Here is a 25911-nt window from a genome sequence, read left to right as displayed (position 1 = left end):
CCTGACTCCCACCAGCATGGGGGCCTCAGAGCTGCTGCCCATGTCCCCTCCTTAGTGGCCCCGGGGGGACCTGGCTGAGGACACCCAGCACTGAAAGTGGCACAGCTCTCCTCTGCCATACTCAGGACCCAAGGTGTCAAGGGTGGGATGTGGCCCAGGGGTTAGGGCCCAGGTTCAAGCCCCAGCTCCCTGCATATGCGCACCCTGGGAGGCAGCAGTGACGGCCCGAGTGCCTGGGCCCCTGCCACCCCCGTGGGAGACCCGGATGGAGCTCCTGGCTCCTGGCTTTGGCCTGGCCCAGCCCCATTTGCTGCAGGGGGAGGGAACCAGCAGATGGTAGGGGTGTGGGGGAAGGTCTCTACCTAACTAGCTATCTCCCAAACAAATACTTTTTAAAGCTTTAATTTAAAAATTCACGGAGTGGGACAATTTCCAGACCCCAAGGTAATGCTGAGTGGAGTGTGCAGTGTAGACAGGATTCGGAGTCCAGCAGCCCTGGGCATCTCTGAGCCAGTGCCCTGGGCGGTGAGCACAGCCCCTAGGTGCCCACAGCGGGGCGCCCAGCGCCTGCCCTTCCCCCCTCCCTCCCAGCCTGGGCCACACACACACACACACACACACACACGTGTGCGCGGCTCCCAGCTGTCGCCCCCATCCAGGAAATGGTTCTCCCCCACCTGGATGCAGACCGAGCGCCTGGAGGCTCCTCCTCGTGTGTGTGACCCCCCAGTCACCCCCTCTGCTGTTGCCTTTAACCTTGACCCCAGGTTGGCCTTTTGGGGACTGTCCCAAGCCGGGAAAGACTCACTGCACGGCCACAGCTTGCTCTGCAGCCGCAGGGGCTTCTGGGAGATTCCACAACGGCCCGGCCCACCCCACCCCCCGCTCACCTGTCACATCCCGGACCTGCAGGACCCAATTCTCCCTGTTCCCGGTGTTTCCGTTGAACCCCAAACCTCAAAACACATCCTGAGCTGTCATTGCCTCGTCGCGGCCCCGGGGCAGCCTGGGCCACCTTGCTGGGTGCTGCTGGCTTCGTTCTGAGTCACTCTGAGGTTTGCTGAGGGAAGGGTTTCTCATCTCTGGAGCTGGGGGCCGTTCCGCGCAGCGCGGCGGCTCCCACTGGCTCTGGCTGCCGCGGTGCCGGGCACTGGGGACCCTCTGTGGCCTGGGGATCTGGGAGCCTGGGCACTCGGGGAGGGCACACGAGCTGGGGGCCCAGCAGCAGCCGGAGCCCAGGTCTCCTCCCTGGTGCTCAGGGAGGCAGGGGGCCGCCTGAGAGAATTTCCTCTGATAATTCAAACTGAGAGCGCTCAGTCTACTTCATTCTGATTTTTTAATTAATTACTTTGAGAGAGTGACAGCTTCCATCTGCTGGCCAGGTAGAAGCCAGGAGCCTGGAGCTCCATCCGGGTCTCCCACACGGGTGCAGGGCCCAAGCACCTGGGCCATCCTCCACTGCTCTCCCAGGCCACAGCAGAGAGCTGGATGGGAAGTGGAGCAGCCGGGACTCGAACCTGTGCCCACGGGGGATGCCGGCACTGCAGGTGGCGGCTTAACCCAGCACATCCTGAGACACTGGCTGTGGCCCCCAGGGGAGACGCAGATGGACTCCAATGCCCTGCTCACGTGCACCCGGGGAGGCCGCAGGGAGGGCTCACGTACTCGGGTCCCTGACACCCGTGTGGGAGACCCGGAAGGAGCCCCTGGCTCCTGGCTTCAACCTGGCTCAGCCCTGGGTATCACAGGCATTTGGGGTGTGACCCAGCAAACAGGAGAGCTCTCGCTCTCGGTTACTCTGCCTTTCAAATAGATAAGTAAATAAAATAGGGGCCAGCACTGCGGTGTAGCGGGTAAAGCCGCCATCTGTGGCGCTGGCATCTCACATGGGCGCGGGTTCGAGTCCCGGCTGCTCCACTTCCCATCCAGCTCTCTGCTGTGGCCTGGGAAAGCAGTGGAAGATGGTCCAGGTCCTTGGGCCCCTGCACCCGTGTGGGAGACCTGGACGGAGCTCCAGGCTCCCGGCTTTGGCCTGGCCCAGCCCTGGCCATTGCAGCCATTTGCGGGGAGTGAACCTTGGATGAAAGATCTCCCTCTCTCTCTTTCTAACTCCACATTTCAAATAACTCGACCTTGAAAAAGCTACACAGTGGCTTAATTTTTTAAAAAACTAAATAAATAAATAAAGACTCCGGGAATGTAAACAGTGGCCGGCGCAGACAAACCCACCTCGCGTCATCTCTGTGGGATAAACCCGTGATAAGCATCGCACGTCCGCTTCCTTGTGTATTTTTCCAGCCATGGCTCCTGATACACTTTGTACGGCTCCTAGGAACTTTTACGGGGGGGAAATTCAGAACCAAAGAAAAAACAAAACCAAACCAGACCAGAGTGTGTTCCACGAGAGTCAGGTCTGATAAGGGGTAGCAGTGTGCACTCATTCTTTCACCAGTGAGTTTCTTTGTTTTCCAGAAGCTTCCTGTACCAGGTTAAAAATAGCCCAGCGCCAGCGGCCCGGGATCAGGACGTCCCCACTCGGGAAAGGTGGCTTTGAAGATGTGACTTCGCTCACGCCCAGGACGGCACGGATGACCGGCCACCCTTGGCCACCGCGAGGGTCCCTCGGCACCCTTGGGATTCTTAGCCTGGTTGCACCTGGAGCTCCCTGGAGGGCGGGACTTTGCCTGGCTGTGATGTCACTCACGATGACTCTGCAAATCTGCAAGCTGTCGCTTATCTCAAAGGGCTGACTCAGGCAAACCAAGGCGTTCAGGGCGCATGTGGTCAGGTGTCGCCTTTGGGGCGCTGGTTCCGGGAGAGAGAGAAACCTGGCCTCTGAGCCACGGGTACAGTCGGTTGTGGGGGTCTGCGGGGCGGGGGTGGGGTGGGGGCTGGTTCCAGGACAGGCGCCAAAATCACCGCCCCCCCCCCCACCTGCTCAGGACCCTCCCGCGCTCAAACCTCCCGCAGACACGACGGCTTCTCGGGATGACTCAGAGCGCCCCGATGACAACGTCCTCGCTGAGAAACAGCTGGGACGCGTGCGGCGCAGGGAATCAGAGCGAGACAACGAAATCTGCACGTGGGGTCAGCCCCGACAGCACCTCTAGGCCGGAGGTGCCAATGGGGCAGCTGAGGACACACAGGCCCCCCCTGCCCTGCAGTGCTCACGGATAGAAAGATACCCTGGTGGGTGTTTTCAGGATTTATTTTATTTATTTAGAAGGAAGAGTTACAATGAGAGAGAGAGAGATCTAGCCACTGGTTCACTCCCCAAATGGCTACAATGTCAGAGCTGGGCAGATCGAAAGCCAGGAGCTCCATCTGGGTCTCCCACACAGGTGCAGGGCCCCAGCACTTGGGCCATCTTCCACTGCTCTCCCAGGTGCATTAGCGGGGAGCTGGATGGGAAGTGGAGCAGCTGGGACTCAACCCCCTGCCAAGTGCAGCCTGCTGCGCCAGCAGTGAGCTCACTGCCCAGCGCCACAGCCTGGCTGCCTCTTCCCTGAAATGCTTGGGACCCAAAATATCTTGGCTTTCGGGTTTGGGAATTATGTGGCTTATATGAGGGAAAACTGAGTTAAAAGATCAGATTATGGGGCTGGCACTGCATCCCATATGGGCGCTGGTTCGAGTCCCGGCTGCTCCACTTCTGACCCAGCTCTCTGCTGTGGCCTGGGAAAGCAGTGGAGGATGCCCCAAGTCCTTGGGCCCCTGCACCAGAGTGGGAGACCCGGATGGAGCTCCTGGCTCCTGGCTTCGGATTGGCCTTGCTCTGGCCATTGCGGCCAACTGGGGAGTGAACCAGTGGATGGAAGATCTCTCTCTCTCTCTCTGCCACTCTGCCTTTCAAATAAATAAATAAATAATTTTTTTTAATAAAAGATAAGCTCATTTTCGTGCAAAACAATTCTGGAATTCATGCTAGCAGGGGGCCTTCAGGGAGCTCCAGGAATGGACGATGGGTGAATTTCAAGTTGTGTTTTTTCTGCAAACCGGTAGAACCATCTTCCCCCGCGGACAGAGCTCAGGGCTGGGAGCCGTCCAGCCACCGACGGCTGTCCAGGCGCCCCAGAGCCCCAGGGTCATCTTATTCCGTATTTGCCACGCACCTGTGCTTTCTGTTGCTTTGAGGTCGGATGTGGAACTTTCCATTCGTGACGTCGCCCAGTTGCGGCCGGGGGTTTCAGATGAGGGAGATTCCCGTGTCGGCAACACGTGGACGGGGCGGGGAGTGTGCAACCTGGAACATTTGCGGCTTGGGAGTCAAGAATCCTGGGTTACGATGGGAACGCCCCCCCCCCCGCCCCGCGCGTTTTCACCCACGCACGCACGCAGCACGCACGCACGCCTGACTACATCAAGGAAGGTGTTTCTTGCGTTTTGTATTAAAATATTTTATATTAATCATTCAAACTTCATTTTATACAACGAATGCATACATCGCCGGGGGGGGGGTCTCACTGATGCGGGGGCAGGGTGGGGGGGCCTGGTCTGCAGCTAGGGAGTGGGGAGGGGGCGGGGAGGCTCCATCCATCCGCCGTGCGCACTTGCTGGGAGGAAGCCCGCCGGACAGGCGGCCCGCAGAGGCGGCAGAGGGGTCTCGGGCTGTCCCCGGGGCAGCGTCCTAGGCGGCCGGCATGTCGGCCTTGCTCAGCGCTATGGCCAGCTCCAGGTCCTCCTGCTCCTGCCGCCGCAGCCGCGCCAGCCGCTCCTGCTCGGCCTTCTCGCTCTCCCGCTTGGCCCAGGCCAGCTGCTGCTCCTCATTGCCAAACTGCAAGAAAACACGGAGCGTGGGTTACGGGGCCCTGCGGCTGTCGCCTGGGCTCGCGGGAGGCCGTCGGGGGCGCCGGGGTGGGGGTGGTGACAGAGCGGGCAAGGGGGACTTGGGGGGGCGCACAGCCCCACCAGGCACCGGGCGGAGTGGGAGGCAGCAGGGACTGGGGACCCAAAGCACCGCACCCTGAGAAGCCACCGTCCCCTGGGGGGGGAGCGGGAGGAAGGGCGAGGAGGAGGTGGGGGAGGGGGATGCCAGCGCCAAGCCCCAGCCCCAGCCTCTCAGAGCCCCAAAGCCCATCCATCAGTCGGGCACAAAGCAAGCTCCGGGACCCGGAGCACACACGGAAGCCCTGGCGTTGGCATCGGAATTTTTCAGTCTGGGAAGTTTTTACTCGTGGCTATTTTTCTGAACTATTCGGTCTTGACAACAGAGGAGAAAAACCACCCTGGTCCAGAGCTGGTTGACCCCACACCGCTGCGAATCCCTGAGTTGTGGCCGGAGCAGCCGCGTCCCACCTGCTCCTCTGGCAGCCTGGAGCCCCACCCATCCACCCCGTCCAGGGGCGGGATGGTGGCCCTGAGCCCAGGGACACCTCTGGCTGGCTCTCCGCTAAAGGCCCAGAGGACCCATGGGCGGCTCCCAGGACAGACGCGCTAACAAGGTAGGGAAGGGTGCACACAGCACCCGTCTCAGACACAGAGCATGGCGTCCCTCATTCAGCTGGGGACACTGGGGTGGGGTGGGGGAGGCCCTTACACACAAGCTGCGCCCAGGGCCTGGGCCCGGTGCCCAACCTTGGGGCCACGGGGTGGGGTGGGGTCTTCCCGTCCAGACCTCTGCAAGGGGCTTGGGGGCCCCCGTGGGGGAAGCCAAGACTTCCCTTTGGGGAGCACTCCATGGTGGGGGGGGAAGGGTGACCAGTTTGGTGGCTGGTGGGGGGTGAGGGGTGACAGATGGGGGGCTGTGCCAGGTGTGGCTGACGCGGTGGTGAGGCGACAGCTGGGCCCGCGGGGACTTGCCCTCTGCCAGCCCACAGCCCACGGAGGCTGCCTGAACCTGCTTCAAAGCAAAGCCCGGAGTGGCCTCGGCTCGCTGGACCCGAGTCCCGGTGGCCCCAGCGGCCCCGGCCTCTACTTCCAGCTGAACGTGCTGGCGGGGAAGACCCAGGTGCCTTCAGAGTCCTGGGTTCGAGGCCGGCTCGGGAATCCCGTGCGGAGACTTGCGGTAGGTAGGCTGGGTCGGCGTGGCAGCAGGGACAAGCTTGGGCCGTCTCTCCATCGAGGACCAGGGCCTTTCGCAGCCCTGGGTGACCGCCTTCCGCTGGGCTCCCCAGTGGGGCGGTACCCGGCAAGGCAGTCTGGCGCCAGCGCTGGATTCCGCTTCCCTCTTGCACCATGGAGGGGCTGAGACGGCAGCGGCGACGGGGACACACTGCCCTTCCCACGCTGTGGGGGGGCACTCAGGACAGTGGCTCTGTTTCCACGGCCTCTTACAAGTCCACGGTCGCCGGGGGTCCTCAATGGCAGCCCAGCAGCCTTAGCTCACAGTGGGAGCAGACCTGGTGGGCACGGCACGCCTCGCTCACTGGCCCACCCGGCCTGAACCCGCATCCTTCCTGCCCATGCCGCTGGCACAGCTCAGCCGACGCGCTGCCCTTACTGTGGGCGCCCGGGGGTGGGGTGGGGTAGGGGCAGAGACCCTACAGACGCTACTTCCTAACAGACACAGTCGTCCGAGACAGCAACTGGAGACACGCCACGGAAAGCGACCAGCACAAAGAACCCAGGGATTGCAGATGCCAGCATCTCCGACCAGGCCCCTTGCACCGCCCCCTCCCCGCTCAGCACATCAGATCAGATGCCGGTCCACGGGGCAGGGGGCTCGGGCCTTTTCTGACTTAGTGCAAGTGTTTGTGATCCACTGCCCCACCCCCGCCCCGCCCCTTGAAGATAGCAGGGAGGGGGGAGATGCAGGACAGCTTAGCTGCAGCCCTGCGGGGGTGACCACAGCTCACAGCCACCCCGTGGCTTCCAGGAAATCAACTTCCCCATTGCAGACGTGGTGGAGAACGGGCCCCAAGCGTAAGGAAAAGGAAAAGCTACGCAGGCAGAGGCAAGCGTGCACGCATGTGTGAGGCTGCCACACGAGCCGCTGTGAATCATTCCGTGTTCATGGAAAACAAAACAAACAACCAGAAACGTTAGCCCAAAACTGCTCGCTTGAAACCTGGGGTGTTTCGAAAAAGAAATTTTTTTGGGGGGTTCAAAAAAAAACCAAGTCCTTTCAAGGTAAGATCACAGGAAGCAGCTTCGCGTGCCAGGAAGCTAACAGTCATTTCTCCAAGCTGATTCCACTCGCCCGGCTCCCGCCGACCCTGGCCACGCCTGACAGCTCTGCTCTTCTCGTTGGTGTTTAAGTTTCCCACCAGGAAAGAAACCCAGTGCCCATCCAAGAGGTTCACTGGCTAAAGCGGGTTTTGTTCCTGACTCTTACGACACAGCCGTGCACCCAACTAAGTGCAGTGGCGACAAGGTCACAGGTCCCCCAAGCCCAGGGCTGGATCAGGGTGTGTGCGCTGACACGCAGTGTCACCATGGATATCCTAGGAGTTGGAGGCTCTGCAAAGAAGACAGCTCACGTCTAAACGTGCATTGGGGGCCAGCGGGTAAAGCCGCCCACTGCCAGTGCCCACATCCCAGATCCAGCTCCCTGCTGTGGCCTGGGAAAGCAGTGGGAAATGGCCCAAGTGCTTGGGCCCCTGCACCACGTGGGAGACCCGGATGAAGCTTCTGGCTTCAGCCTGGCCCAGCCCCGGTCATTGCGGCCATTTGGGGTGTGACCCAGTGGATGGAAGATTTCTCTGTCTCCCTTCCCACCCCCTCTGCCTTTCAAATAAATTTTAAAAAATCTTTAAAAAAGAAAGAAATGATGGAGTCAGGATTAAGGGGCCACCTGGTACCCCTGCGCACCATATGGGAGTGTCAGCTTCAAGCCCTGGCTACTCAGTGAATCCCATCCAGCTCCTGGCCGATGCACAGCCCGGGAGGCAGCAGGTGACAGCCCAAGTGGCTGGGGCCCAGCCAGCCACGTGGGGGGACCCGGCTGGAGCCCCTGGCTTCATCCTGGCCCAGCCCTGGTTGTTGTGGGCATTGAGGGACTAACCCAGCGGTGCAAGCTCTCTCTCCATCACTCCTTCAAATACATTTGAAAACAGGGTGGGGGGACACGCACACCTGGCACAGCGAGCCCGGGAGGCCAGCAGCGGCGGCTCTCAGAGCAGGAGAACCGGGCGTGCGGAGGAGGGTGGCCTTGTCCAGCTGCAAGTCCCCGTCCCGCCCCCCACGCAGACGACAAAGCCAGACTTGGGCGCAACTTCTGCAAAGGCGCTCCTCTCGCTACGCGGCTCTTCCCGGCTTGTTGTTGCTTGTTTGCTTTCGGCAGAAGAGGAAGGCGTTCCGAGCACTTGTTCTAGATTAGATATCTTTCGCCACTGTTGCTGGTCATTGCAATCAAGGAGGGTTTCGTCGCTGTGCACAAATCCAGCGGTCCTTCCCCGGGCCGGTGGGGGCGGGGCGCAGGGCAGCCGGCGGTGCGGCCGACTTGGTTGCATCCTTCGGCAGTGCCGGACATCCTGGCCTCCGGGCGGGATCGGAGCACGCACCGGCCCCTCGCACGCATGCAGCCGCGAGAAAACACTGCCCTTTGCCATATGCCCACACTGCGGCTTTTTTCTTTTCTTTTTTTTTTTTATTGCAAAACCTTTCCTTACACAAGTGGCAGGTACAGAATAAATAACACGAGTGACAGCTCGCATGAGGAACGGAGAAGACGCGAATGAGCCGGGGGAGGAGTGCGGCTAGGGGTGAAGGGGGGGTTGCCGTCGGAGAGGGACCAAAAAAAAAAAAAAAAAAAAAAAAACAAACACGACCCCCAAGAAGCTGCAAGCGGAGGGCAGGAGGGGTGGCACGGAGGTGGGGGCTCAACTTACAGAACTGAAGTCTGCAAAGCCCGAGGAGGAGGCCTTGGGAGCCTTAGCTGCAGAGGAGGGGACAAACGGGTCTTTTCCACTAAACGGGTCCCCAAAGCCCTGCTTATTTTGGAACGGGTCGCCGCCGTCAGCCCCGAGTGGCTGGAACGGATCGGGGGCCTCGGGGAAGTCTGCAGAGCCGAGCTGGCTTACAGGTGTGCTTTTACCTGGAAAGTTCAGGAGAGAGGGAGAGAGAGAGAGACAAGAAGAGAAGAGAGAAAAAGGAGAAACAAAACAAAACAAAACAAAAAAGAAACACAAGTTACTCACAGCAGGCAGGCAGGAGCTGAGGGGCCTCTGCCTCTCCGGGGAGAGCGTGGGGTGTTGGGGGAGGATGGCGTGTGTTCCCGGGGGGCTTCCCAGGTTAAGAGCCACACGAGAAGACACACACACACAGTCACAAGCAAGCCGGTTAGTGGTACAGGCCCGGGACAGGAGGCGCGGCTCCGATATCACACAGCACAGTGCAGCACTGAGGGGGACACTCGCGGGGTACTTCCAAGCAGTCCCCAGCCCAGAGAAACACCAGGTGCGCAGGCTGAGGGACAGGCCAGCGACCCTGACCCGATCGTCACACAGGACTCAAAGGGCAGGGTTTGAGTGGGCGTTGGCCAAGCAGGCGACACCAGGCTGCCTGGATCCCAGTAAGGCACAGCTGGCCAGGGAGGCGGGAGAGAGGGGCTTCTGGCTGTGTGAGACAGAGTGCTGGAACATTCCACAAGGAACCAGAGATCTCCCGAGGCCGGCTTGGCCAGGGGAGGCCCCAGGTCCGCAGCTCCGCAGGCCAGGCTGACTGGATGCTCTAGCCGGACACGGCTTCGTCTGCCCGAGGGATGGCCACTCCCCCCGACCCGGCTCAGTGAGACTTGTCAGGGTTCCGATTCGGAGCTGTCCATGCCGGCTCTTGCGGCTTCAGAGTTAATGTTCACAAGGACACCCAGTGCTGCCTGCCACCAGGCACAGCTGACCTGGGACACCAGCCTTCCTTGTCCCAGCCCCAAGGCCTCCTCGACACCTGCCCCAGGGCTGGCCAGTCTCTGAGGGCCCCAGGATGTCCCTAGAGGCTCCAGGGTCACAGCCTGTGACCCGGGAATGCGGAGGCCATGGGGAGGGGGGACATCCTGCACCACTCTGCCCAGCGGGGAGACCTGGCACACAGCAGCCCCTCTTCCAGAAACACAGGTTTACCTGTTACTCAGCTTGGCAGTGCTGGGCCAGGTCCCAGCCCACATCTCGGCTTTGTTCACAGCCTGGGCGGCAGAGGAGTTAAGAGGCAGGGAACCTGCCAGGGGCTCTGTCGAAACCCTGACCCCTCCCCAGGATGGAATCAGTGCCGGGAGGCCGGGGGTGGGGGGGGCTCAATCCCGGGAACCTCAGGGGACTGCTCCCTCCCCCACCGTGGGAGCACAGTGCCCCCGCGTCCTTGACCCCAGTCCCTGTCCTGAGGACCTCACAGTGTCATCTTGCTGCAGGGCCGGAGGGCGGACCTGGGGCCCAGGCTCCAGTTACACTGCCAACCCACATGGACCAGGAAGGCAGGCGTGGGCCTCACACCACGTCAGTGAGCCAGGAGGCCCAGCGAGCAAGTGGCCATGGCAGGCAAAAGGGCTCACAGTGGGTCACTGTCCCCTGTGGCAGGAATGAATAAGGGGCCTCTCTCCGCGACACCGACTCCCTGGGGCGAGTCCTGGTCCTTGCCTCCTACCCACAATGCTCCTCCTGCCTCAAGCTCAGCCCACATCAGCGGCCGGCTGCAGAGCCGGGTGATCTGGGCCAGGGACACGGCCTCCCTGGCTCGTTCCAAGGCCACCTGCCGTGGCCAGGAGACAGAGGGGAGCCTGTCCCCTCCCCTGCCCTGCTCTGGGCAGGAAAGGGCTGGCACTTCTGCTGGGAGGGGTGGGGTGAGGCCTGCCGGACACCCTATAAACCCCAGCTGTCTTCCGAGCGCTGCAGGCAGCCAGGGACACCCCAGGGACTCCAGGGGGCAGAGGTGGGCAGGTAGCACCTCAAGCTCTCCCGGGTTCCTGGAAGCCCCTCCCCTGCTGGCTGCCTGCTCCCCCCCTCCCTGCCACCGGCAGCCAAACCCACAGGAGGCGAGGCCCTGGCTCTGCTGAGGTCTTTCCTGGGTTCCCGCAGCCCTGACAGGACGCCCCAGCCTCAGTCGGCACATCCCTGCCGCTGCCCGAGCAAGTGCCCATCCCACACAGCTCTGGGCTCAAATACCCCCTCGCTGGGGCCACTGGGCCACCCACCCCTGCCCACTGCCTTCACAGCCCTGGCCACACCCAGCTGTTAAGCCTCTCTCTCTCTCTCTGCACACACACCTGCCCCATGTAACCCCCACGAAGCAGAGCCCAAGCCCAAATGCGGGCGCTGTGCAGCACCCGGTGTGGCGGCCTGGAGCAAACTCACACGAGGTGACCAGGGCCCACCCTACTAGTGCCAGCGACTCAGACCAAATGCAAGAACCTGGGGTGTGGGGGCGGGGATGCAGGTATGGCTCAGGTCCTGCCCCCAAAACCCATGCAGGCACAGGGCAGGCACGGGGCGGCCCTGCCCAGCTCCTCCCAAAGCCACTCCCCCCTTGCACCGTCCACCGCTGTCCAGCTCAGCTGGCCCCTTGCCCCCACCCCTGGTTGGGGGGGTTGGTCTCCCCTCCCGAGTCCACGCCCACTGGCCTGTCGGCAGGCCCCAGGATCAGCCTGGTGAAGGCTTGGCCCTGCACGCAGAGGAGCCAGTGGTCGCCAGCCCGACTGGCTTCCAAGGAACAACACGCGGAGGGGGGGGGGGGGGGCAGAAGGGAAGAACAACCGGGGCGGGGGGGGGGGGAGTGACGCTGACTGGCACCTGTGCCAGCAGGAAGACAAGCGCTCCTAGGGGACAGCTCCCTCCCCGCCCTCTGGCTTCTGGGAATGTCCTTATCCCATCACACATCTGCGCACACCTCCCTGCCCCACGCACACGGTGCCACACCACACTGGCCACCCCTGCTCGAGGGTACTTTTGTTTTTCCACTGTGTTTGGGGAGGGGTGGTTCAGGACGCAGCCTGCTGAGGTCTCTGTCGGGCAGCGATGATGATCAGAGACGAGAACCAAGCTCCCACCAAGTACTGGGCGCCTGGCCCTGCCTGGCCCTGCCGCGCACAAACGTTTTAGAGATTGCGACTGTTACTACGAAACCAGGGCGCTGAACTGCTCCTCTTGTTTTCAGAGAGGGTTAAAAAAAAAAAAAAGAAAAAAGAAAAACGGCTTTTTCTCGGTTGTCTGTTTTCACAAAGACGCTCGGGCACGGGCGGTACGGGACCAGCCAGGGGCAGGGCTGCCGGGGTTCATGGTCAGGGTCAGCTCTGGTGCCTGGATCGGGGGTCCTGTGCAGAGAAGCCCAAGCCCTGGCTGTGTGTGGGGGTGGGGGACAGTCGGGGGAGGCTGCGCTCCGCCCAAACTCCCCACTCCTCACGCCCGCTTATTTTTAGCCGTGCTCTCTCAACATTCTGGGGCTAGTTCCTGCTTTTATGTAACCACTTCTGCTAGCTCCCTCAATCGGGCTCCTCTGAGGTGCAGCTTATCTCGAACGTGCCGAAGTGACTTCCATCTGCCCTTGGGTCCCCCAAAGCAACCACACAGGGGGGTGGGGGTGGCAGTGTTTGGCTTGTTCAAAGCTCCCAGCAAAATAAGCGAGGGGAGCTACTTATTACTGGGGTGTGTTTCAGATAAGAGGCCAGACCCCGTGCCCCCTGGCACCCACCTGCTTTGGTACCCGTGTCCCTCCCAGCTCATTCCTGGATATCAGTCGCATTAGCACGGGGACCAGTGAATGCAGACCAGGAGATTAAAGAGCCCCCTGGGTGGGAGGGTGGGGGGTGCTGCTGTGCCACCCCCCTGCGCCCCTCCCCACTGCTCACCGACAGGACCAGAGGAATACAAGATTGAAGGCAAAATAGGACTTATTTTCAAACCACAGCAGTTTCAACAGTTACCCAAGCGGTACACCGAAACCGCACACAAGACTGACTTTAGCAGAAAACAGTAAGAACCGAATGGTTTACCACAGCGTGTGCTGCTTAAAAAAAAAAAGAAAAAAAAAAAAAGCCGTGGTGGCCGGCCCCACCCTAGCGGAGAGATTTCGTTAATTGTCCTAAACGCTCTGCAGTTCTTCCAGGCCGCTGGTGCCCAGGATCGGCCGGCAGCCAGCGAAGCCTCCACGTGCTGCACCCTCCTGTCTTGCTTTTTAGGAAACTCTTCGTGCAGGGAGCCCGAGGGTCGGGATATGGCAAAACCAAACAAAACAGAACAGGGGGCATCGGATTTAAAAATAAAGAAACAAACAAAAAACCCCAGTGCAACACAAGTAGGCATCGCCTGCAAACTTGAACTCCAGGGAGAGAGCACCAGGCAACCTCGCTGGGGAGGGAGACTTCTCTCGTTTCAAGTTCTTTGCGTGGGAGGGGGCCACAGGTTGTGGGTGATGCAGGGTTCCCATAAAAATAATCTCAACACGCACGCACACACGGGACACGGCGGTTGTGTGCATGTCCCTTCAAAACCCTTGCTGGGTTCACTTTACACAGCTCAGGGCTGGGCTTGGCAAACACAGCTTCTGTAGATAAGAGAGAAATGCAAAACAAACAACCGTGGCCAGGGCAGCTGCCCACCTCAGCCATCGGCCACACGCTGGCCACTTCTCCTGGACAGGACAGCCACGCCACTGTCACCCCCCTGCAGCCTGCGAACAGGGCATGCCCACGGCAGCCGTCTCCAGCCCACACCATGCACGACGCCCATACAACTGCCAGGCTTGTTCGAGTCACACCTCCCACGAGTGCGCAGGGGACGCCAGGCCAGCACAGCTGTCCAGGCCAGCACCACAGGATGCCTTTACCACCAGCAAAAATGCTTCATAGGACGGAGACAGGAGAGGGAAAACAAAAACAGGTTGCCCGGGGCATGGCTTCCAAAATGCACCACTGCATGGGGACCCGCGCTGCAGAGCCAGCTGTTTGCAGCACATCCCAGCGTCACCCCCCAGCCCTGGCTCCAGTCCCAGGCCGGCGACACATGTAGGGCGGGCGATGGACTTGCAAGGCAGCCCGCAGCCCTGCCCGCGCCCTCCTGCAGATCAAAGCCGTGCCCCGCAGCACGGCCCCTGTGAGATAAACATCTGAGATCCCCATGATCGCGGCGGTGAGATTTTCCACCGAAAATATTTACCGGATTTCAAGAAAAATCGGCTGAGCGCGTTGAAGGGAACAGGATGAGGTTTAGTTGTGAGCAAACAGTGACTGTCCTGCACCTGCCAGGGACGCTGGGCTACCAAGATGGAGATGGCTGGTGTGGCCCCCGTGGAAAGGGCCACGAGGGGAGCAGCTTGGGGGGAACCTCAGGAGACAAGAGCCGAGTGGAAGTGAGAAACATGGCCTCACCACAAGGGGCTCCTGTCTGCGCAGCAGGTGTTGGCATGGTTTACAAATGGATTTTCAGGTCACGAGCCAGGCTCCGCGGCAGGCATAACACAGACTCCAACTGGCTTTGTGATGGGTGCTCGGGACCCCATCTGCTTGAGTTGGGGGGGGGCTTGCTTATCCACAAGCGCCCCGGGTCTGCACCTGCTGCGAGCCTTGGGAACGCCAGTGCAGCCAGGAGGCCAGCCCTGCAGAGCACGGAAGGCCAGGGTCCCACATGCCGGGAGCGTGTGCAACGGGGAGCAGGGACTACGTGGCAGACTGCATGCAGGCACCGGTGCAGATGGCAATGGTAGGGGAGGGACACGAACCCAGGCAGGGGAGCTGGGCAGCTGTGTGCATCCCACCAGCAAGGCAGGGGCCTGCGTCCCTTCTGAGGGGTCTTCCTCTGCCCCCTCACCTGGCTGCAGGTGGACCCAGGGCCCTGGGCCCTCTCTGTCCACAGCTCAGGGGAGATGGGCAGCGCTGGGCCTGCACCCACCCTCGCCTGAGCCTTGAGCCTGGGCATTCGCACCCCGCTGAACTCCAGGTGACAACTGAGTCACATGACACCCACTCAATCTGCCCTGGTGGGGACGAGGAGGGTGGGTGTGTGCCTGGATAGGCAAATGCTTCTATTTTCAAACTTGGTTGATCTGCCAGAACAGAAGTCAGCCTGAGCAGCAACCTGCTGGCAGGCGGGCGAAACGTAAACTGGAGTGTGCGTGGGGGGGGGGGGTGTGTGCATGCGATGTGGCCTCGCCCCCACCCCCCGCAGAGCAGCCCTTCCACACGCGCGCTCCACGGGTGGCACCCAGCCCTGGGGCAGCATCTGCCACCTGCTGCCGTGACAACAGGGAGCAGACAGGGAAGGCGGGTCCCCCTCCATGGCTCCCGAGGCCCTGGAGATGGAGGAGCCGCCTGTCCCACCGGCAGGCTGCACACACCCACCCAGTTATCTCTCTGAGATCATCGTGGGAACGGAATTCAAGTAGTTAAGTTCAGGGCTGAGGTGCTAACCGCACGGCCTGAGGGGCGATGCCATTTTAAACGTGGGTCTTACACAGCAAACAGGAGGTTTCAGGGCTGCAGTGGGCAAACACTGGGGGACAGGTCATCGAGAGAGAACCCCGGTTTCGACCTCAGCCTCGAGCTTCGGGGCGGGCTGTGGGGTAGGGGACAGCAGCCAGGCGCACGAGGGAGTTGGCGTCATTTAGGAACCCGGGGCTTCCTCTATGACCTGGCCAGCACGATGCCCGCAGCAGCAAGAGACCTCGGCGACTCGAGGGGACTGGGATGCGAGGGGGCAATAGGTGTTCTCTCTGCTCTGAGAGGGCTGCTGGCATGGGACAGGACAGGACGCTGGCTCGGAGGCATCCCGTGCCGTCCGGATCGATCGTGCAGTGGGTGGTGAGACACCAGAATCGGGAGGTGAAAAGTTGTTAGCAGAATAAAATGATCACTGTCATTAGGCAGAGGTTAAAGGTTACCGGCTGGTTAGCTGGGGCCACTCGGGCGCTGCAGGAACCGCAAGGCAGGGCTGCGCCGGCAGGAAGCGGCAGGGTGGGGCCGGGTCGCAGGCTCCTACTATCACAGCGGGGCCCCAGGCCCAATCACTGACACCCACACAGCCGTTTCCTGCACTTGAAAAAAAAATCTGTTTCTCTCTTTGCAAATCAACAACTTTTACCTAGAAACTCCTCGGCGGTGAGCCCTGACTGATTTCCATCTCGGGCCCGTTGCAGAAAATACGCCACTGTTTACCTGGGGGAGGCGTGCGCCAGTGTGGGCTCCAACTGACAGGTTTCGGAGGCCGCCTGCGGGCCTGCTTTGCATCTGCCTGAAAGAAACCGGCTTCTCTCGGGTCCCAAACAGACACCTGCTGGTTATTTAATACCTTGAGAGACCTTTCTAGAAAAAGCCCTCCAGGCACACCGCCTCGTGCCTGCGGACACCGAGCTCTGTGCACCCCACAGGGCGACCCCACCGTGGTCGCAGCCTGGCTGGGACGGAGGGCCCTGCCCAAGCGCCCCCAGGGCCAGAGAGCTTTAGTCTGGGGCAAAAACGTCTTTGAAATTCACGCAGCTTTTCATACTATGCATTTTCCACGAACCTTTACGTAGGTCTCTAAGCTTCTGCACCCAAGTCACCCGCTCACTGATTGCCATTCTTCCAGAATGTTCTGAGGGCCCTCGTCTGCTCACAACGGGAGCCTCCACCCTTTCTGTCCATCAGACCTCAGTGGGCAGTCAACAAGCCAGAGCAGAAGCAGTTCCCACCGACTGAAAACTGCAGCTTCTAGGACACGAGAGCGAGCACCCGGATCTGCTCGTGACTCAGACCCAAACCTGCACCTGCTCCTGTGCAGCGACGACCCCATGGGACCCCGACGCCAGCCGACATCCTATGGAAGGGGGGGCTCGTGTCCCGGGCCCGCGGGGTGGACCTGTGGGGATGCGGGTCAAACACACGTGCACACACATGCGCACACACACGCCCATTGCCATGCCACCTGCCTGACCTGCACCCACTTGCTAGGCTTGAGCTGATCTGGTCAGGCAGGGAAACGGAGGCCTGGTGCAACTCAGCTACGTGCCTGGGGCCCCATGGGGAGTCTGCACTGGGGCCCTGGCGGGCCCCGCACCCCAGAATCAGAGGGAGCAGCCTCAGATGCTCCTGCCGTGCCTTGTGCCGTGGGGCCACTCCCTGGTGCAGAGAGCTGGTGGCGGGGCTACAGAGACACCCGGGGCCTCTGGGACGGAGGAGCCTGGGCGGGGGGGCAGGAGGCATCGGTGAGCCCAGGCACGGCTCATCCTTCCCCTTCACCTCCAAGGCTTACAGGGACAGCGCCACACACGGCATTGTAAGAGAAACTTGTCAATGCAGCCCGGTGTCTGCCAGCTGGTCTCGCCGCGGGGCCACCGGGGCTCCCCGGGAGCAAGGTGTCCACTCTGCTTTCCTTCCCGCTCAGCCAGGCCAGCCCGACCCTCCCCCGGCATCCAGAACAGCCCGTTAGTGACCGAGTGTGAGCACGTGGGCTCCCAGAGCAGGGGATCTCCCACGTCACCAAAAGTGAGGCTCCATGCCACACGAGGGAACGAATTCAGAGGTGGCTCGGCTGCTTCCCACCTGAAGGAGCAAGAGACGCGCCTCACGGGCCTGACCGATTCCTGGGCAGGTCTCCGTCCACCTGCTGACCGCCAGCTACCGTGTCTGGAGCTGCTTCTGGAGGTAAGGGGCGGCAGGCAGGCAGGGGATGGTGCACCCACTCCCAAGAACCAGCGCAGGGTGCCCAAGTTCCTCTGCGACCCCTCCGAGAGCCACATGCTCCCCCCACCCGCTGCCGCCAACAGACGCGACGCATGACAAGGCCACCGCTGGGGCTCTGCAGTTCTCAGGGTGTTAGAGGTCAGTGTGCACAGTGGCCATGGCGGGAACCATGCTGGCAGCTCACACGGCAGCACCTACCCCCCAGCACCGAGTACAGCGCCATGTTTCTCTGCTCAGCCACGGCTTCTGGGTGAAAGAACCAAAGGAGAGATGGCTCAGCCCCCGCGCACGCCACCTGCACTCACGCACAGACCAAGAGGCTGCTCAGGCCCCCACCACGGCCTTGCGGCTTCATTCTCACTGTGGGGTGTGTGGGGGGAAGCACAGACGGGGCTCGCGGGGTGGGGGCAAGTCACCGGGTCAGGGCCTGGCCCTGCTGCGTGACCTTGAACGGCCTGCACAGCCTCGCCCCCCTGCCCGCTTCCTGCGATGGCCATCGGGCTGCCTGCCCTGTCTGTCACGGGTATCACTGGGGACCGGCAAGATGAAGGCTGCACCAGTACTTCGAAGTGGGGTGTGTGAGTGTGTGTGTGTTCCAGGAGGCACAGTCTTTGGGCAGGTGCACTGCCACGCGGACCTGTGCACGCCTGCGCACAGGTGCTCCGAGGGTGTGCACACATGTTCATGTGTGCAGCTGGGTTAGTGCCATCTGCAATCATGTGCGTGTGCAGGTACCGTGTGCGTGGGAGAATGCTGGCACGCGTGTGTTGCATGCACGTGTGTCCAGTGGGTGCGTGCGGGCCGTGGACGGATGCACGCACACGCATAATGGCTCCCACCTGTCACCCCGCTGGGACCCTGTCACAGCCGCCTCTGAGCCACCGCCCCTGTGGAAAGTGCAAGCAGCCTGCCATGGGCTTGGTTTCTCTGCCTTTGATGTGTGGCTCACAGGCATCATTGTCTCTTCACCCATCTGCTGCTGCCCCAGTTCACAGAGCAGCTGCTGTAAATCCCCCTGGGCCATCCGCTGACGGGGCTGCGAGGCAGCGGGGTCCCGGGCCTCCCGCGAGCAAGCCCTGCAGAGCCCCGCTGACAGCAGGGAGGGGCGGTGTTTCCAAGAGAACGTGCCCTGGGTTTCTCTACTGGCGGGCGGGCTGCGTGCAGGAAGCCTGGCCAGGATCACAATCCCGGGGAACCAGCAGGTTAGGCGAGCAGCGCTGGGTCTGCATGGGGGGCTGCAAAGACGGCACAGCCTGGAATCGGAGCCCCCTCCCCACCCAGGGCAGATTCAAAGGGAGGGCCAAGTTCAGGGAGCAAGGTGGGCAGCTAACGGATAGGTCTAGGAGGCGGGGCCGAGAGGCCACCCACAATGGGGTCAGTGCAGGGAAGGCGTGGCCCAGACAAGAGGGCAGGAGGCTAAGGCCAGGGTGCTGACAAACCACACAACCAGGGGCTGGATCAAGGGAGCAGGACGGCGCAGTGAGCCCACTGCCACTCCAAGAGCAGCTGTCGGCCCTGGTGTCCGTTGGTTGGCCCAGCTCCACCACACAACAGACACCCCATGCACGACTCAAGGGGGCTCAAATCCCTCCGAGGGGCACCACAAGTCCTCTCCTGGGAGCAAGATGGAGGCTAGCCGCAGCCGTGGGGAACAGGTGGGGTCTGTAGGCAGCCAAGGAAGCCGGCCCCATGCCCCAGCCCGCACCCCAAGCCCTGAGTCAGCTGGGGAGAGATTAGACAGGCTCTCCCTGACTCAACCGGGGAGCAAGCGCGAACGAGGGGGAGGGGCAGGGAGGAGACTGGCACAGCCAGGGGCTACGGGTCCCTGGCTCGTCCAGGGTGTCCCTGACCCACACAGTGCATGTGGGCGGGGGCCACAGGCAGCTCCCCTGGCCACAGGAGGGCGCAAAGGCCCAGCCAAGAGGCCCGCACCCCCCCCCCAACACACACACCCACACACACACCCCGCGCTCTGCGCGCAGGCCCCACGGCGCCTGCTCTGCTCTGGGCTGCTGATCACGGAGCCCTCGTCCCCAGGGCCCCCACACCGGGCTGCCCCGGCGGGCGGCGGCCGCGAGAGAGGAAAGCGTACTGACCGCTGGGCGGCTTAGGCCGTGGCGGAGCAGGCTTCTTCGGAGGCAGAGCAGGAGTGTCCTGTTTACTTTTAAAGGGGTCATCTGGGAATGCTGCCCCTCCCAGGGAGGAGGTGAAAGGGCCAGAAGTTGGGGGCTGTAAGAGAGGACACGAAAGAGAGGCAAAAACAGTCATTAAAACGAAAGTGACCACGTCCACCAAGCACCACGGCTCGGCTCTCCGCAGGCGCGGGGGTCTCTCTCGAGCCCCCCACCCACCACTGTGCTCTGCCCTCTGGCCTGGGAAAAGCGAGCCGCCAAACAGAGCAGCAGACAGCGGCTTGCGTGACAGGACGACATCCTGGCTCCTGGACTTGGCACACAGGCCCCACCAACCAGCACACCGGCCTAGGCATCACTGCCCTCAGTTAGCAACAGGTGCTGGGGTGGATGGCACCAAGCCCTCTGTCCCTGGCCACAGGGACCCCTCGCACGCCCAGGCCACCGCACCCCCAACCTCGGGCTGTCGGTGCAGCCACTTTCCCCACTGCTCCTACTACCCTCATGGCATCCACTGTCTCAAGGCCAAGTCGCAACAGCCCAGGTTTAAACAAAGAGCCACAACGGACGGATGGCTGGGGCACTGAACGGTCCACTCCAGGCTCTGTCCAAGGCACACAGGGCCCCAGCACTGCCCCCATCTCTTGCCGGAGGTCAACCCATCGTCTCACAACAACTCCTCTCCTTCCCAGAACCCCTTGCACCGCCAAGTGCTGCTGACTCAGCCCCTACACACACAGGGGTCCTGCCCCTCCCTCTGACACTGGCCGGAGCCCTCTTGCCGAGAGGCCGAGGGCTCTGTTAACTGGAACAGAGACGGAACGTCCAGGGATATGACGGAACATAACTGCGTTCACGAATGTAGAAACAGCATAGTTCCTACTGAAACACAGAAGCTAGCAGAGACCCACTGCTGGCAGAAACAAAGGAGCTGGTGGGAGCCAGTAAAAATGACGCCTTCCTCCAGGGGCCCAGCAAGGGCCCAATGCATGGCCGTCGGGGTCCAGGAGGAGGGCCCGAGTCCACGGACGCCAGCATCAGGGGACAGGGCCCTGGCTGTCCCCCCGCCTCTCACGTGTGGTCATACGGCCGCAGCTGCCTTGTGCAGGATGGAGTGGGGCAGCAGGTACAGCTCTAAGGGGCACCAACCCTGCCGGTGCCCAGGCCCCCCACACCCACAGAGCCAACCCCACTAAGCCCTCTGCACTGAACTTCCCACTCTGTCCTCCCAGTGGCCCATTTGGAAACTGAGGCACGGAGCGGCAAGGCGGCCTGCCTGGGTCACACAGAGGGTCGTGGTGGGCCCGGGGCTGGGGCTCCTGGGGACTTGCAGGTCAGAGGCCAAGCTCAGAGCCGTGGGAGACACCCATGGACACAGGCAAGTGACAGAGCCGACAGAGGGGTCCTGGGGGACAGAAGATGGCTTGGCTCCTGGCGGGGAGGAGGATCTGGAACCCCCACGCTCATTTCCCTGCCGAGACCACCGATCCAAGGGGAGGCTCCACCAGGCTGCAGAGGTGGGGCCTGGAATCCCGGCCCCGCCCCGGGCCTCAGGTTCTCATCTGGGAGACGTCAGGCCCTCACTCCTGGGGTGAGGCATCAGGCTCCGCGTTCCACTGGAGCAGGGACAAAGTCGGCTCCGTCACCTGCTGCATCCCACCGTTTCCCCTACCCGGGGCCAATCGCGGTCGGAACACGTCTCATGGAAAGTTCTAGAAATAACACTTCATAAGTTTTAAATAACTCTTATTACAGCCCATTGTTATGATTGTTCTATTGTGAGCCACGGCGAGCCCTCCCGAAGCCTCAGTTCTCAGACTTCATCACGGAGACGTGCACGGCGGGGCGCTACGTGGGGTGTCTGGCATCCAGGCTCGGGCCCCTCCCTCGCGGATGAAGGGGGCCCGCGTCGGGCCGAGGAGGCGGGCGCGCTCCGGACACCTTCCGGACCTAACGGCGGCCGCATGGGGGCGCCCCGGCTGAGGGTCACAGTGGCCTAGGCCGGTCAGGCTCTGCTGCTTGGGGAAGGGGCGACGGGGAGGCAGGACGCTGATTCCTTTCCGGTGACTTCCGTCCCCCAGCCCTGCCCCAGGCGGGCAGGAGGTGACCCGGTCCTTGCTGGGGGTGAGGACCGTGCTGGCGGGAGGCAAGCAGAGCTGGCCGGGGACACCTCGGCCAGGCAGCCCCGGCCCTGAGCCAGCCGGCTCCCTGGCTCCCCTGGCCACCACGCCGTCACGACGACGTCATTTCCGAATCCCGACTTCCCTGATCTCAAAGTTTCCCGAGAAGTCTCCTCTGGGACTGGGCTCTTTCCTATCAGACGGCCGCAAGGAAGGCTGCTATTTTTAGAGAAAAGGTTTCAGCGCTGGGAGGGTGTGTGTGTGTGTGTGTGTGTGTGCTCAGAAGTGTGCTGGAAAATGACAGGCAGCACCGCCGCCCCAAAGCAGCTCCGAGCTGGGTGCAGGTTCCCCACTTCTCCACTCCCAGGCTGTTTCGGGGGGCAGCAACACAGCCGAGCTTACTCTGGTCTGTGTCCAAACGTCCTCCCTGAGAATCCAGTGGGGAGGGGGCTCATTTTGAACGCAAGCTGATGTCACTCAGGCTACAAAGCGTCTACAAGAATCTTCTGGGTGCAGGTGGGGACCCAAGGCCGAGCACAAGGAGGGGAGGAGCCAGGGCTCCCGCGGGCATCGCTGCCCCACCCTGCTCAGAGGGGAACCGCTGGTGCTGTTTTCACAAAAATACGCAGAGAGAAAACCAAAAAAAAAAGAAAGACAAACACCTTCTTGCCACTTTACTTTCATTTCCTTTGGCATTTTATTTATACCCTCGATGTTGTTCTTGAAAAACAGAAAGGTAACCAAAAGGGAAAAACAGCACCTTAAGGTGCCTGGGTCTCAGCCGTGTGCAGCCACACGGGGGGCCGGGCCACCAGCAGGAGCTGGGACTGCTCCCGAGCTCCCGCGCCCATGGGGGTGCCCCCCAGAGAGCAGGAAGCACAGCCGTGGAAAACAGGGAAGGGGTGCCCCAAAGGCGGCTGGGACCCGATGGGCCTGGGGAGGGAGTGGGGCTGAGTCACTCCAGGCTGGCCACCCACAGCGGCCACTGCGACACCTGACATCGGGACAGACGCCTCTAAAAGCAGGCTCCTCGCCCAGGGAAGGCAGCCCCCCACCCTTGCTCCGGCCACTGCTGCCCCTACTCACAGGGGTCTGGAGCTTCACCCTTCGGGCGACAGCAGGAGCAGGTGAGCGGCCACCTTCCTGGGCCGCTGCTGCCACCGTGTGGCAAGAGCGCTGATTTCAGGAGCCAGCTTCCCGCCCCGGGGGAGCGTCCGCACCAGCCACAAGCAGGCAGCGGGAGTCCCAGCGCTGGGTTTGCCACCCTGCTTCCCTGAACACCCAACAGCTCAGGTGCTTCTCGGAAACCATGTGCCACCATCACCACACACAGCCACCACAGCCGACCACAAGTCCCCAGCACACTGGCGGAGGCACACGGGACGCCCTGGTGCTGTGCGGCCCCAGCGGCAGGGAGACGCCCCGCGCCTGTCGTCTTGGCTCGCACACGCGGTACCCGTCAGCCCCGCATCAGGTGGAAGGGACCCAAAGGGCAGCGACTGCACCTGTGCTGACCATTGACTTTGTCGTGTGCTGCATCTGCTATTCACCCGGCACCTGCGTTGCATCAGGACCGCGCCTGGGAGGCAGTGGATGATGGTCTCGGGCCCCTGCCACCCATGGGAGAGACCCGGATGGAGCTCCTGGCTCCCGGCTTCTGCCTGGGCCAGCCCTAGCTGTTGTGGCCATTTAGGGAGTCGATCAGCAGCTCTCCCTTTGTGACTCTGAGAAGCAGCCACATCCCACGGCCACAGATGCGCCTGGCTGCTTGGGTGAAGCTCCACCCCAGGCCCTCACCACCACAGGGTGGTGGGTGTCCCCCAGCCGGGTGCTGCCCATGCCACACAGGGCCCCTGTGTCAGTGGTCCCAACCGGGGGACTCTACCTCCCTGGGGGTCGCCGAGAAGGCACAGAGCAGGTGCTGGTGCCAAGGGCAGGCACCAGAGGCCGAGTCAGGCTCGCCGTCTGCTTCCCTGGAGTCTTATCAGAGGAGCGAGCGCATCGTTACAACCCTGACCGCGCACAGCACACCGCATCTCCTCTCCTCCCATGCCCAGCTGTCCCGCGCTCCTTCTGGCATGCTGTTCCTGCACCCATGCACCTGGGGTGCTGTCCACCGGCTGGCTTCCCGCTGCGGCGCCCTCACGCTCTGAGCACGCGGCCCCTCGGGCCCTCCCAGCAGGCTTGTGCCTGCTGCTGGCTCAGCGGGCAGTCTTGCCTGCTGGATGAGCGCACCGCTCGCCGGCACGTCTATTCCTTGGTGAAGCCCCCACGGCCCAGCCCCTCACCAGTCCTGACCCACCGACGGCTCCAGACCCTCGCTCAGCCTTCTCCAAACGCGTCAGCCCATAGGCCACAGGGTTTCCAGCGACCACAGCACAGATGGCTTTGTCAGCACACCAGTGGGAGCAGGGCTGGCCGTGCCCCCGGCCGTGAGGCCTCCGAGCCCCTGCAGGGAGCGTGCACCCAGAGAGGCGCCGGGGAAATACACAGGTGACGCTAACACTGCACCACTGGCCCACACAAGAGGACGCAGACACCGGCGGGCGTGGCACGCGGCCGCTTTACCTTGGACATCTGGCTGAAGTCAGCAAAGCCCTCAGCGCTGCTGAAAGCCCCGCTCCCGAAGGGGTCCAGGGTTCCAAAGGGATCTGCAACAGGTGCAACAAGCCGAGTCACGGTGTGCCTGCAACAGACTCGCCTGCCGGGCCCTGGCTGGGGACTCAGGAAGGCTGTGGGGGGCCAGGGCCTCAGCTTGGCAAGACAGTCTCCCCGTGACAGCTAGCTCCAAGGGCCAGTGTCACGGGGTGCCAGTCCTCAGGGGAGCGACAGTGCCCCGACGGGGGGGTGGGAGGAGCCTGCTGTGTCCCTGGGCCAGGAGGCAAGAGCCCCTGACAGCGAGTCTCGTGGGGAGGCAGCCTCTGGCTGGGTTCTTCCCGAGCTTTCCCCGTGGGGCCAGGAGGGATGGGACCCCTGCCCACGTCACCCAGCACACACCTGCTGCTGGGCAAGGCAGTGGGACCAGCGGGACCTGTGCCCAAAAGAAGGGGGGTCCAGGGGCGCTGGCGAGCCGAGTGTGGGGGACCTCCCTTGGACACGGCAGCCGCAGCACGAGCTGGCACCCACGGTCAGACTTGGGAAAGAAACCCGGGAGGAGTCAGCAAACAGCAACTGACCACGCCGGGTCACCACGGAACTCCTGGGCCAGACGCCCTTGCTGCAAAGGCTGGCTCTTGCCTGAGTGGGGGGCGGCAGGGGGACACGCTCGGGCCTGGGGGACACGCTCGGGCCTGGCGGCCCCAGGCAAGGCCCCGGAGGCTGCCGCGGAGGGCGTAAAGGCCGAGGAGGCGTGGATTTTGGAAACGAAGGCACTCACCGGGCAGGCTGCCCTGCCCGAGGACGGGGGGGGGGGGGGGGGGGCTGGGCGGGGTCTCACCTGAGCCTTTCGAGGAGACACTGGAGGACGAGAAGGGATCGCTGGACTCAAAGGGGTCGAGCTGCGTGGGGGGAGAGGGGAGAGGCTGAGAAGCGGCTCGTCAGGTCCACCACCCCGCGGTCAGTCACGTCCAGGCCCAGCCAGCCCGCCTGAGCCCATCCACGGTGCCGACAAACCGCACCAAAGACCAAATAAAGAAACAAACGGGCTGGCGCAGTGGGGAGCGGGTAAAGCCGCCGCCTGCAGTACCAGCATCCCATATGGGCGCCAGTTCGAATCCGGCTGCTCCACTTCTGACCCAGCTCCCTGTTAATGGCCTGGGAAAGCAGTGGAAGATGGCCCAAGTCCTTGGGCCCCTGCACCCACATGGGAGACCCGGAAGCAGCTCCTGGCTTTGGATCGGCCCAGCTCTGGCCATTGTGGCTATTTGGGGGAGTGAACCATCAGATGGAAGATTGATCTCTCTTTCTCTCTCTCTGTGCCTCTGCCTTTCAAATAAAAACAAATAATATTAAAAACAAAAAACAAAACCTGACCCTGTGTGCACGGCAGTTGGGCCCGGTGGTTACGATGTTGCTTGGGCTTCCAACCCCCTATCAGAGTGCCCAGGTTCAGCACTGGCTCCACTCCCAATCCTGCCTTCCCATTAATACACACTCGGGGAAGGCAGAAGTGCTGGCCCACGTGGGAGACTCGGACGGAGTTCAG

The 25911-nt window shown here is 62.2% G+C and overlaps 1 protein-coding gene across 11 annotated transcripts in view; it reads right to left on the bottom strand.

The window, feature by feature from the left end:
• Window positions 1-4381: 4381 nt before the first annotated feature.
• EPS15L1 (epidermal growth factor receptor pathway substrate 15 like 1) overlaps window positions 4382-25911 on the bottom strand; it is a 70178-nt gene continuing 48648 nt past the window's right edge. For 5 of the 11 annotated variants that reach the window (XM_051835710.3, XM_051835712.3, XM_089316476.1 and 2 more), the window contains 6 exons: window positions 25204-25264; window positions 24336-24418; window positions 19612-19744; window positions 17714-17761; window positions 8769-8974; window positions 4382-4774 (listed from right to left, as the gene is read on the bottom strand). In XM_051835710.3, coding sequence (XP_051691670.2) covers window positions 4628-4774; window positions 8769-8974; window positions 17714-17761; window positions 19612-19744; window positions 24336-24418; window positions 25204-25264 — 678 coding nt within the window. In that variant the 3' untranslated portion in view covers window positions 4382-4627. Of the gene's footprint in view, window positions 4775-8768; window positions 8975-17713; window positions 17762-18354; window positions 18403-19611; window positions 19745-24335; window positions 24419-25203; window positions 25265-25911 lie in introns of those variants that run through there. The other 6 variants (XM_051835711.3, XM_089316478.1, XM_089316479.1 and 3 more) reach the window with 5 other exon arrangements.

Source organism: Oryctolagus cuniculus, chromosome 16 (assembly GCF_051225735.1).
Source record: "Oryctolagus cuniculus isolate XC-2025 breed Fujian yellow rabbit chromosome 16, ASM5122573v1, whole genome shotgun sequence".
In the NCBI taxonomy this organism is placed as follows: Eukaryota; Metazoa; Chordata; class Mammalia; order Lagomorpha; family Leporidae; genus Oryctolagus; species Oryctolagus cuniculus.
The sequence above is the reverse complement of the archived record's forward strand: the minus strand, read 5'-3'. Positions and strand labels throughout refer to the sequence as shown.